The 13,658-nt window shown below is 38.8% G+C and overlaps 1 protein-coding gene across 2 annotated transcripts in view; it reads left to right on the top strand.

Moving 5' to 3' along the window:
- LOC143284357 (ubiquitin carboxyl-terminal hydrolase 7-like) overlaps positions 1 to 13,658 on the top strand; it is a 48,072-nt gene that overhangs the window by 13,281 nt on the left and 21,133 nt on the right. The window contains exons 10-16 of one of the 2 annotated variants that reach the window (XM_076591070.1): positions 431 to 485; positions 1,799 to 1,879; positions 2,281 to 2,371; positions 3,635 to 3,717; positions 4,329 to 4,438; positions 9,673 to 9,826; positions 10,290 to 10,434. In XM_076591070.1, coding sequence (XP_076447185.1) covers positions 431 to 485; positions 1,799 to 1,879; positions 2,281 to 2,371; positions 3,635 to 3,717; positions 4,329 to 4,438; positions 9,673 to 9,826; positions 10,290 to 10,434 — 719 coding nt within the window. Of the gene's footprint in view, positions 1 to 430; positions 486 to 1,798; positions 1,880 to 2,280; positions 2,372 to 3,634; positions 3,718 to 4,328; positions 4,439 to 9,672; positions 9,827 to 10,271; positions 10,435 to 13,658 lie in introns of both variants that reach the window. The other variant, XM_076591069.1, reaches the window with a different exon arrangement.

Genomic DNA, 13,658 nt, shown 5'->3' with positions numbered 1-13,658 from the left:
TGTTCTGTCACTCCCGTATATTGTGTTTTTCTTTGCTTTTTTCTTTACTAAAAAATCTGATTAAGTCGATTCATGGAAGCAAAATGATTCTGTGGAAGCAAAATGAACCTGTGTTTTAAGGAATGACAGTATTGTTTGATGCTGGGTGCATTTAGTCATATTCTTCATCGTGGGCTTCCACTCCCACGTTCACTCACATGCATGAGTGGGCTTTTACATTTATAATTGTTTTTACTCATGCTCTGTAGGCAGCCATCCTCCGTTTTCAGGGGGATATATTAAAACAAGGGTTACTTTTGTCAGTTAATCCTGGGATTCATGGTTCAAAGCCATTTCATATATTTCTGCTGATGTTATTTTTTCATTCTTATCAGTTTGTGATAAGAACATTCTTCCCGAGATCATTTTTTCCCTCTTCTTTTGGTTATAGGTGGGAAACGTTGGACTCCTTCATGCAGCATGATGTACAGGAGTTGTGTCGTGTGGTAAGTTATGTCAAGAACTCTGTGGTTGTTGGTGGTGTTAGTTGTTTTGTTGTTGTTTTTTTTAACATACTTCCTGAGTAACAATTCTAAAGTGTCCAATACATGTGGCTAAACATGCACATCATAAATGGGGTAATTAGATTTTGTTGTCCTTTTTTCCATTTTAGAATATAGTCACTTTCAGCCTCTGTGAACTTGAAAGTTGTCAGTGGTTTTGTATCAGATCATCACTGAGTTGTTCATTTCTGTTTTGGTTGGAATGCACAAAAGAAGCTTGACATTTAATTGTCACTTATTGTGCATTACGCCAGGTGGCATGTAGTGCAGCAAAAAACATTTAATTCTGTTTCAAAGGAAGTTCCTCATCCTAGCACAGATAAGTGAAATTTAAGTGTCTGTACTCTGCAGAAACTAGTTCAGAAAAGTGAAAAGCAGTGTTTCCTGGAGATGACAGAATTTACGGGCTTGGTTTACACAAATATTTTAATTTGTATCTTTGGGTGTGTATCAAGCAAAAATTGGCAATTACAATGATTTTTTTATATTTATTCAAAGCAGGTCTAAAGTCACTTTATTTATAAGTAATTGACCCTTTGACTCCTGAATCTATTTGTAGTTTTTGCAGCAACAACAAAAAAATCGACCTCAACAACAGTGACAACGAAAGATAATAGTGATAATAAAATAACATAAAATGAATCCTGAAAGTATGTAAAAGCATATATTTTATTGAAGGAAAATAAATGGAGAATATAATTGTCACATGGGTGCATGGGTTCTTTTACATGCGCTTAGTGCATGCTGCACATAGGACCTTGGTTTTATCGTCTCATCCAAATGACTAGCATCCAGACCACCACTTAAGGTCTAGTGGAGGGGGAGAAAATACTAGCAACTGTGGGATTTGAACCACTGTGTTCAGATTCTCTCGCTTCCTGGGCAGACAGGTTACCGCTAGGCTTTTAACATGCGCAACGACTAAGCATTACAAAAGCAAAAACTGAAGAGAAAAAAAAAAACACACACATCAATACCAACCCAAAACTTCCCAAGATATCGCTTCAAACACGCTACAAAGCAGTTGCCATTTGCAGGTAAGTAAGCGTACTCATGTGACCAGCTAGATTGTCAATGCAGTTACTCCTAAACTGTGGACATTGTGGCCGGGAGTGAAAGACTAAAAGTGCCAACTGGGGGTTATAAAAAAAAAAAAAAAAAGGTGGAAACAGCTTTATGAAAATAAGAACAATAATGATAATAATGACTATAACAATGCAGGTTGAGTATGGGGTAATTTTACTCCTTGATTTCAGCTCCTGGACAACATGGAGAACAAGATGAAAGGCACCTGTGTGGAAGGAACCATACCACAGCTCTTTGAGGGAAAGATGTTGGTGAGACTTCTATGTTACACATCTGTCTGTCTGTTAATATATCTGTATGTGTTTGTGATTATTTGAATGCTTTTGGGGCCTGTATCTAAATATAGTGAAATAATCATGATAAACTTGGTAGTGGTTTGTATATATGTATACAAAGTGAGCCTGTATAATCATCTTGATTCAATTGTCTGTGAGTGTACATGTATGAGCCTGTCAATGTTAATCTCTGAACATGACTATTTTTTCAGCTATTGCTTACTTAATGATACCCATACTTGGTATTTTTCTACCATTCTGAATCCCTTGTTGCCTTGAAGATGTCTCTTGAAACTTGGAAAAAATTTTGCTTATCAGATTCAGTGAAAATTGTTCTTATTGCCTCTTTGACCTTTGGAGCATTGTTTGTCTTCCAGTCATATATCAAGTGCAAGAACGTTGATTATGGATCTCAGAGGGAAGAAACTTTCTTTGACATTCAGTTGAATATCAAAGGCAAGAAAAATGGTGAGTATTGAACATAAATCTGCTGATTTTTTAATGCTGCATTCAGTCAGAACCTTGACATAACACACATTGTAGAATGCACATTTGGTGTCATATACTGTATCATGTCAAACAAGCAAACTAGCTTATTGGATTGCTGTGCTTGGCCAAATTTTGCATGGCTGACTGTGAAAAGATGCCTGGTCATGTCTGGTCCTCGCTAGCCAATCAAATGCAGATAACAGCTACAAGTGATGACACTCTTTTGGCCAGGCTGTCAACCCCATCTTGTCAAGTTTTATTCTCTGACATAGTTTCTCGTTGAGTATCAGACCCTTGTCCGACCAGTATCTTCACCCGGTAAGATAAGGATAGGCATCTCTGCCCAGTTAGTTGCCTCAAATACTTATGGGATAGGTCTCGTCTTAGAATTTCTCTCAGAGGTGTCTCCTCATCACAAGAAAGACATTGCTGCCGGTTCCATTTCTCAGGTCATTCTTAGAGCCTACTCTCAAGTTCACAGAGATCTCAGCTGATTGAATCCCAAGCTCATGAGGTGTGGGCCATTGCCACTTCGACCGCTTTTCAGCACTTTGTGCCTCTGCAGCATGTCTTGGAGGAAGCGTTCTGGTGGTCTTGAGAATCCCTCATGACCAGGGGCTGACAGCTCCAAGGGGATTTCCTTTCTTGCGGATAACACAGCTGTAACAGTTACAAGGCCTCTCCTTGCGAGCCAGTAGGCGTTGCCCTCCTCCATTTATTTTGAATTCTGCATCAGTTTGATATATGGTACTGTATATGGCACCAAAAAGAGGAGTTTGAATTATACTCCCAGCTTGGGGATATACACTTATGTTTAAAGCTGGTTTGGATTATGTATACTCACTGCTTACAATTAAAGACACTTTTGGCTGTTTTTCAAATGCACTATGATCATTGATCAATCAACCTATCTTGATCATGTTTTGTATAAGTGGCTCATTTTACTATATATAATGGCTTCACCAAATCTCAATCAAATGAAAACAAGTAATGTCTCTATCAACAAGTCATGACAGCAGAATTAGCATAATTCATGAATTCCTCTGAAAAGTTTCTACATATTGCTGCATTCACAGAAAGTCATTGAGCACCTGCAAGCTCCATTGTACATACTGTGTGGTCGTGTCAAAAAAGTGAACAGAACAGATTTTTGAAAGACACTCTTGATTGTCTTTGAAAACATAACCATTGAGTTTCCCTGTGAACAGCTTTTGAGATGACAAATAACTATTAAATCCACAGTGCACGAGTCCTTCAAAGAGTATGTGACTGTTGAAACTCTTGAAGGAGACAACAAGTACGATGCAGGAGAATACGGGTTGCAGGTGAGTTATGGCTAACACTGATGATGAGGTTTGCTTTCAGATTCCTTTACATATGTGACATTTTGCACGCAGTTTCTCTCACAATATGAACTTAATGGCTTTTTTTTTTTTTTTTTTTTTTACTGAATTTAATTCTTCTTACTACATGAAACTTGATTTATTTGTAAATTAAGTTACTGAAATGGACTGAGGCAAGATACACTGAAAAACCAGCTTTCTAATTATACATTATATGGAGAATATGTCCACAGATTGATTGACTGGTTTGAATTCTATATTTAAATTTTTGTCCGGTTTGTTAAGTATCTAACAGTGTCAGTGAGGTGAAATGGAAACTGGAAACAGCTGCCTTTCACACACACGCAAGCACATGCAGCGCTCACACACACACACACACACACACACACACACACACACACACAAGCACACGCAGCGCTCACACACACACACACACACACACACAAGCACACGCAACGCTCACACACACACACACACACACACACATTTTAAGAGAATCAAAAGCGTATGCAAACCGTCTTTGAATTTTAGATATATGAAAAGAAATCTTCAGAGAATATTATATCCTCAGTGCAATAATGTATCGTTTTCAGGATTCTGAGAAAGGTGTGATATTTGTCAACTTCCCCCCTGTGCTGCACCTGCACTTGATGAGGTTCATGTACGATCCTGTCACAGACACAAACATCAAGATCAATGACCAGTGAGTTTGTTCTGTGATCTCCTTGTGGATATCTCAACAGAGAACACTCTGTGTGAATAGAATTGCATGTTTACCCATTTTCCAGCTTGGTCCCAAAGAACTTTGTGGTAGTGGAAAACAACATTGCTGGTAATTTTCATATTTCAGAAGAAAATTAAGACTGGACACCTTACCTGGTTTAAGGTGGACCACGGCATAGGTTTTTCACCAAAAATCATTAAAAAACGTGTTTTGGGATTATACTTGTATTTGGTCAAACAATGTCTCTTCTTTGCATTTCTGTCAACCATTTTGCTCAATTTGACCGATTTCATTGCAAATAAAATCATTTTCTGACCTGGGTGTGTGTGAAGTTTGAGCGAATGTGACAAAAAACTCGAAGTTTGCATCGATTTGGACAGCCTGGTGCTCGCGATCTGGTTCGGAAACCCCATCTTGTTTGGTATCAGTGTGAAGGTCATTCACCGGTCTGTCTTCTCATTGCAATTTCCTGTGGAAAATTCCACTCACGGAAACACACGAAGAGCAAATCCGAAGGAACCCGAGAGGCATTTTTTAGGGGTTGTGGCTGAGTCGAGGTTTCTGATTGGCTTGTCGGAGTAAAAAAATAGCCCATTGGCCCAATCGGTCATGTGACTTTTTCCAAGATGGCGTCTGTTTTCATCACGGTTTCAATCGACACACCAGTTGCCTAAGATTTTGATCGAAATTTTCTACTAAAAGTCACGGACAATGCCAAGACACGCTGGAAAGAAGTTTAGGACTGTCTTTGCATTCGGCAAAAAGAAGAGAAAGCGAAAGATTACAACACAAGCTGAAAAAAAGTCTGCCGAAACAGTGACCGACTTAGCGGTGCCTTCGACATCGACCGGCGTCAGTGAAAGCAAGTCGCTTCTCAGTTCGAAGAGAAAATTGGACGTTTTCACCTGAAAACATGTGTGTACGGGTGACAGTGACTCCAGTTCAGACGAAGAACCACCGTCAAAAAAATGTGCATCAGTTCCCGAAGTACAACTTCGCTCGGGACAGCCACAGTCCTCACAGAACATCATCGTTGATGTGTCAACATTGGACTGCTTGGTGTCGTCAGTTCATTGTGGAAAATGCATATCAAAGGTTTGTGGAAAATAATATAATAGTCTACAGATATATAATATTTAATAAATATAATATAGTATTCTATTTTATTTCATGAGTTTTTGTTTTGTTTCATAGCAAAAAAAAAAAGAAAGAAAAAAAAGCCATCTGAATACCTTTCTTCTTCTTTTTTTGTGAGCCCATTGATTTACTTCTTTTCTTTTTTTTCTTTTTTTTTTTCAAGTTCTTTGATTTTTGTTTTCAGAGGCAGTTTTTATTTTACTCAAGTATTGAAATACTTTTCGAAGTAATATTTCTGTGGATTTTTACTGAGTCTGACATACTGTCAGTGTGTGTGTATGTGTGTGTGTGTAAAAAAAACTGTCAGTCTGAATCTCTTTATTCTCTCTCTTTCTCTCTCTCTCTCATTCTTTCTCTTGTACCTTCAATTCTCACACATTTGTTTTTTTTTTTCAGGTCTCTGTATTTGAAGATGAGACAAAGAGGATGGGGTCAGCATGCAGTCAGCATGCAGTCTGGAGGTGAGGTGTGTTTCCTGTGGCGCTGTGATTCCAGGGACACAGACCATGACATCGCTGAAGACGGGGACTGTCTTCACAGGTTTTGACATCAACCGTCGCCTTGTTGCTGCTGCTTCTGCAACTGGGATTGGCTACACCCAGCTATGCCGTTTTTTTGATATGGTGAATATGCCACGACCCATCCACCAAAAAACATGGCTTCACTACCAAAAAAAATATAGTGAGGGTGCAAGCAGAGCAGCCAGCACACACCTGCAGGATGCAGCTCACCATGTGTGGGAAGCCTATGCAGAGATGGGTCTAGGTCAGCCATCAGATGATGCAGCAAAACAAAAGAGGAAAAAAATTGAAACTGTGAGACGTCAGGAACGTGAACATCGACGGGCAGATGAGGGAGAAGTATACGCCCCAGGAGCATTTTGAACAATCAAGTAACTGTAAAAAACTCTCTCTCACCACTTAGTGATATTGGCCAAGTGCTATTTTCCTGTGTATTATTTTTTTAGTGTGTAACTATGGGTTGCAGTTTGTGAGTTCTCAACACAATCTTTGAAGGCGTTTTTCTCAAAAGTTGAATTTCTGCTGCAGGTGCGTCAGTGGCCCACGTGTAACAATTGATACAGTGAAAATATTATCATAAAATTAGGCACACTGATGTAAAAATGTGTGCTGAGTGCAATGAACATAGTTAGAACTCTCTACCTTTAGTAGTTTTTTTCATAGCAAGTGACTAAAGCATACAAACGTGAATGCATAATTTTATGCGTTTTTGACAAGACAGAGAACAATGCTTGTGGACAATGGGCATCTGCTTTTGTGATCATTGCACTAAATGATGTCAAAACAAACTGTGGAAATGATGAGAATCATTATGTAATGCATGTGTTCAGTGCTGCAAATGGGCCAAATAACCGTGTGTATTTTTATGATAAAATTATCATATCTTCATATCTGTTTGACTTATAATCTTCAAACTTAGCACAGATGTCTATATTAACATCCTGAGTATGTGTACCAAATTTCATGCAGATATCTTTAGTAGTTCCTGAGAAACAAAAATTAGCTAAAAATGACGCAGTGGTCCACCTTAAAATGGAAACAGTCATGTTTAAAACAGTCAAAATGTCATTGCACCTACTTTTGTAAGATGATTCAGTTACTCTTGAAGCTAGAGACAATGGTTGCTGCGTTTGTGAACACACAAAAAGCATGAAAACGCAAGCACTGTGCATTGATCTGGACAGAAAGGCTGTAGAAGTAAGTAAAAGGGAATTTCACAGCCAGTACACATTACCAAGCATGACTGAGAAGCTTGTACTTGTGAAGGTCTTGAGTTCTCTTTTCAGAGGATGATGTTATTTTTTTTACTTCCATGTACAAAGTGAGTCAGTGAAATCATTCAGCTTTGTTTGTCTGTGTTTCTGTGGTAAACTTTAACCTTAGCAAGTAGCACAGAAACCAAATTGATAACATGGCAGATATGAATAAGATTTAAGTCAGGGTGAGATATCAAAAGGTCAAGCTTAACCAGTAGCCTATAAGACGTCAGCGTACATCCTACAAAAAGTATTGCCATAGTGCCCATAAGACGTTCACTGACATCCTGCATATGTTCCGATTTTTCCTTCATTGGAGTTTGGTTCAGTTCACATAAACAGACTGAACAGTTAGTTTGATGTGTCTGGATTATAAAAATACTATTTAATTACACATACTTAACTGTGACCCACTAGTGCAGACTCCAGCAGGGGTCTGACATTCCTGTCCTGTGCAAACTACTATCCACCTATAATTTGCTAACTGACTTAGTGATACGTGCATGGAAAAGGGGGTTGCATCATGTGCAAAAAAAGGCATTGAAAACTGTGTCCAGTAAAGCAGATAGTCAGTCTGCAGATTTACACGATTCTGAAAGCTCTACTTGTGATAATGGACAGCTTTCATTCACTATGGAGAAGGATCTCTCTTGTCTGATGATTGACAGTGTTTTTGAACAAGTGGCTATGACTGACTGACAGAATACGTGCAGCGAGTGTTGGAAGAAGGGGAGGAGAGGGAGAGGAGTGATGTAAGACGATAGGTTGAATGCCAGCCAGAGGTCAAGGGGGCGTGGCTTTTTGGAAGAGTACTCGCATTTCAAAGCAGACTGTAGGAAAATCAACAAGCGCCAATGCCCCAAGATTTTCACAAAACGTAGGGCTGAACCTGCACTGGACGTGAAACACATGCTTTTTGTTTTTAACGCTTTTTTTTTTCACTGAATCAGATGGATGGCTTGTTTAAAGAGGTGGCAAGCCGGATGCACAGCAGACACTTAAATCGGCCCAAGTGCAACTTGAAAGGAGTGTACGTCGTCAGAGAACTTCACCCTCTCACTTGCAAACGCTCTTTGCTGTCAAAAAGCTTGCCAGCTCAGTTTCTGAGACTGTGATTGACCTTTTACATTGACTTTACCCACCTTTGTCATTGTTGGGACAGTGATTTACTTACATGTCTGCACGAGCTGTGATTTGTTTTCATAAACTTATAGACTGTCTTAATTTCTTCTACAGGTAAATTCTTACAATAGGCGTGCTATTTCTAGGTGTATTTTGTTTCCTTTCTTTATGGATGTCATTATGTAGAGGTGGAAATAGACTTTTTTTTTTGCACAAAAATTATCTTGACTTTACATGCCTGAACAGTTATCTTCAATCAACCTAATTGGCAAAACAGCTCAGAAGCAGATTCTATACTCGTTTTCCTGCACAAAAATATTTACTTTCTTTCTGTATTGCCCATAGCTTTTGTGCTAGAATCTTTTGTGATTTATTACCCCCGAATCCTCAAAATTCCCTGGCAAGGGTAGAGCACTTTTTTTTCTTTTTTTTTTTTACAAAATTCTCTGGCACTGGACTGGTTAAAAGAAGTCATCCTTTGCATCCTTTTTTTCCCCAATCAAACTGGGCATATTGACAGGTCACTATGACAGTATGATCCCTTTTGAAATTCATAGCCCAGGATAACAATACAGCACATGGTGACAGTAGGAAAAGTTTAAAAGTTCCAAAAAGATAACATCTTGCATAAAATAATTTTCAAACTTTGTACAGTGATTGGTCATGGTAAGAACAAATTATTTATAAAGGTCAGAAATCATTTTAAGGTCTTAGCATGGCAAAATGCTTCTTTTTTGTTTGTTGTTTTTTTTTGTTGGAGGTTTGTTTGTTGTTGTTTTGTTTGTTTGTTTTTTTAATAGTATAATAGAACTTGGTTTTTCATCCCATTTTCATTAACTTGTTACAGTAATTGGTGGTCAGAACAGTGTGCAGTTAAAAATGGCCAATGGCAAGAATATTTGCTACACAGTATCCTTTTTTTTCTATTCTATAATTCATATATAAGTAGGTATGACATGTATGTCTTAAAGGCCTTGCCTCATGTAACAGAAACCACAAAAAACGCGTTATCTGTTGAAAATTTTGTGACAAAAAGCAGCACAACTCTTACAACCTAATTACATTCTGATGATATGGTGAGCAGATTTCTTGAAATGTAGCTTTTTTTTACCGTATGAGCAACAATCTTCAGTATGATGCACACAAAAGAATCAAAATGTTTGGTCATTTCTGACAGCTTTGAATTCCCAGAGAGGTTGAATCTTGATGACTTCCTTCAGAAGAAGGAGACAACTCAGGCCAACTACATTCTTCATGCCGTCCTGGTTCACAGTGGTGACAACCACGGTGGTCATTATGTCGTCTACATCAACCCCAGAGGAGATGGAAAGGTAGTTTGGCTTCTGAAATTATCCTGTTTAGGTTTTGACTGGTGTGTATTTGTTCACATTAAAACATCTTGCTATGCACATATTCTTGAAGCTCTATGCGCTACGTATTGCTAGAGACAAAATCAAATCCGGTTAATTTGCTGTTAAACATGACTTTCCCATTGTAAGAGGTCATAGATATTTAATGACCACAAAAAAAAGCTCACAAAACTGGCCGATAGTTTTAAAAGGACAAAAATATCTTTAAAGATTTTGTCTTGTATATGTGCTAAAAAAAAGTCCATATAAAAGTTTGGAGTGTTTGCTTGAAGACTTACATAAAGAGTCTTTGTAAGTGTGTGTGTTCTTCATGTTTTTTTTGTTGTTGTTGTACCTGTTCTTGTTATTACATGTGTATTTTTCTTCGGATTTTTTTGTTTCTATACTACTTATACTAATTGAGTAGGTCTTTTCTGCACAACAGTGGTGCAAGTTTGACGACGATGTTGTGTCACGGTGCCCCAAGCAAGAAGCCATTGACCACAACTTTGGGGGTCTGGATGATGATCAGTCCCACAAACACTGTACCAATGCCTACATGTTGGTGTATATACGAGAAAGCGAAGTGGGTAAGGATCAGAACATGTATGATTATATTTTCTTTGATGAATGCACTAATGATTTAGAACTGACCAGAGATCCTCATTTGCCTTTGTGTTTGCAGATCTGTACAAGATTGGTCATAATTTTATAATATGAAAAGCACTTTGTCCTTACATATCATAGCAGCAGAACTATGAATGAATAAGTGTTGACTACAAATATTAGACATTCATTAGACAATTTTAGCCCATGTAGAACATCCAGAGCACACAGGATATTCTTTCACCCACTAGCATACATACGCACTTGACCTATTCTATTTGACGTTGACATATCGAGTGTCAGCGACCATCTTCGTCCTGCCTACAATACTCTCCGCCTTTTGGCTCGTTTTTCACATGCCCAGCCCTCTCATACCGTCTGACCTCTGCTCTCACACTGCCACTGTCACCATGGTAAACATCAATGACATCAGAGCTTTGCTTAGAATGCCATGGCATAAACACTGCAGACTACACGATGACACGACACGGCGCATCATCAGCCTGGGCATAGACAAACTGAAAACGAAGAGAGGAACCAGAGCGGGCAGACTTCGCCGTTTGTGGGGCTCTGTCCCCTGCACTGACCGTCCTCCTGTCTCCAATGTCAGCCCTGCTGTTGCTGTCACTGTCACTGACAACATTACATCTGCTGACCTGTCTGGCATATCCTCTGTCATTGTTCCTGCTGTGTGTGACAGTACCCCTGATGTGTTACCTGTGTGTGTTGACTGATCCAGTTTATGCAGCACTGTTTGTGCTGCTTCCAACCTCAACACACGTGTTCCTGCTAACATTTTTACTTCCCGTGACATTGTCCCCTCTGATAACAATATTCCAAATTGTAATGTATCCCCCGTGCCAGTGATAGCCTCTGCTCCACGTCCTACTCCTGACACACCTGTCTCGACTCCCGGACCTTTTTCTTCCTTCCCATTGTCCTCTGCTGCTCAGTCACCATCTTCTTCCACTGTCTGTCTGCCTGACTCACCTGCTTCACCATTAGATTGCTCTCTCCTTACCTCTGATCTCTTTCATGCCTGTCTGTTCAATGCTCAATCTGTCTGCCCTGATCAAAAGACTGTCTATATTTCTGATTTTATTTTTGAAAATAACTTTGATGTCGTATTTCTTACCGAAACCTGGTGAAAGTCACAAGGTCACAAACCCAAACTTAAACAACTGACCCCCCCTGGATACAAAACTATGTCACTTCCTCAGTTGTCTCGTGGAGGTGGCATCGCCACTGTCTACAGAGACATCTTGGAGTAGGTACCGGCACCCGCTAACAAAGGCTGCGGGAAAGCCAGCAGCAGGCCAAAATTTGTCACTTTTCACTTGATTTTTGTGTGAAATTGTGTATAAATCTTGTTTAAAACGTAATGGAAATAAAGACAAGCCATTAATCTTTCAATCCATTGTTCGTTTATTTACTTGTGTGCGAGTGCGAGTGTGTATTCATTCCGAGAACTGCCTACTGTAATCAGCGAAACTGATCCCATGTCGCACTTCCGCCTTGGCAGACATTCGCGTTGTCCGAGGGTCGGTTGTTTTCATTTGTTTATAGGTTGTGGAATTATCCATCCCCAGTATTCAAATAAGGTCAAACCGCAAGGTTGAAGCCTAAACAAGTTCCACCATCAGTTATTTTATTAATTTACTTCATAACAAAGAGCCAGCACACTGATCCGGTTAAAAGGACACATTTGAAGGATTTTTTCGCGATGTAAAGCTATAAACACCATTGGTCACATCATATCAATACAAAGCTTATTTTTCGCTGATTTGAATGGTACCAAAGGTCAAGGTATTCATACACACTCAAATATAGCGCAGCCAATGAAAAGCACGCTTGCAACCGTGACACACATTGACTCAACTCGGCAGCCGCGGCTCCTATGAAATCGACAAGCGATGACGCTAACATTTCAAGCGTTTTCGTCATCCAGATAAAAAAACCACCTAGGTAAGTATTACAAATTTTACAAATCGATTCATGTTAAATTGATCCATGTAGTTTTTAGGGCTTATTAATCCATAGGATCGTTCCAATTTCGTGATAGATGGAGTAAGCTTTGACCGCTTGACGAAGTGATCAACACGTTTCCACCAGTTGTGTTTTGCGTCAGTGCTATTTTATTCTAGACTGAAATATTGTATGAAAACTCGTGTAATGAAAAGGTAAATGCATTATTTTACATTTTATTACATTTTTATGATCCTTTTAGGATTCTAAAAGAAAGAATCACCGATTTAAATCAAGACAATTGTTCATGACATAAACCGGAAACAACCACCTCATAAGCCTCTCGTGACCTAGTTAACTAGGTTAACATAATTATTGAGATTGGTTTGTTACTACTTATTGTTAACTTAGTTCAGAAATAAATACCAACATTAATGGAATATAATTATCTATCTCACAATTTAAGCATGGAGAGGTGGGATCAAAGGCCATTGTACATAATTGTTTCACATCATCAAGCTCTTTGTTTACATTTGTCAGTACACTCACTCTCTCCTTCCTCTCATAGTTTTAGCACACACACACACACACACACACACACACACACACACACATGAAGTGTGCATGCACTCATGCAGCAACACATCCTCTGTGTGTGTGCTTTTGTGCTAACACTGAGGGACAGAATGATGAATATTGTGCAAAGCATTTTAAACCCAGTGTCTTTGCTGTACATGCAGGTTTCACACCACTGCTGATTTAATGCAATACCTTTTGATAACAAACATTAACACATGTAACAAATGTTAAATAAGAAATAAGTAAGTAATAGAAACTAGCTTTCATTAATAGGAGGGAAAAAAACCCGTTTTAGTGACAATTGCAAATATTAATGTAACTGTCCATAGAGAAGAGCCTTGACAGGTTTTACTCCTTTTTTTTTTCTTATATGGTCTGCAGCAATATTATATAAACCTGTTCTTCTATGCAAATACCAAAGCTACATGAGAAAAAAAACAAAAAGTACAAACAGTGCAGAGCTTATAATTATGCACACACACACACACACACACACACACACACACACACACAGCATGAATCAATGAATTGATGCATTTGCAGATGCATTCATTATATGTGTACATGCATGCATTCCAGGCAGCACACATTGAACCATCTTTGGGTACATCATATCATAAACCAATATTTAAACATTAAGTGATTTAGCCTGCATTGTGTTTTG

Source organism: Babylonia areolata, chromosome 1 (assembly GCF_041734735.1).
Source record: "Babylonia areolata isolate BAREFJ2019XMU chromosome 1, ASM4173473v1, whole genome shotgun sequence".
In the NCBI taxonomy this organism is placed as follows: domain Eukaryota; kingdom Metazoa; phylum Mollusca; class Gastropoda; order Neogastropoda; family Buccinidae; genus Babylonia; species Babylonia areolata.
The sequence above is the reverse complement of the archived record's forward strand: the minus strand, read 5'-3'. Positions and strand labels throughout refer to the sequence as shown.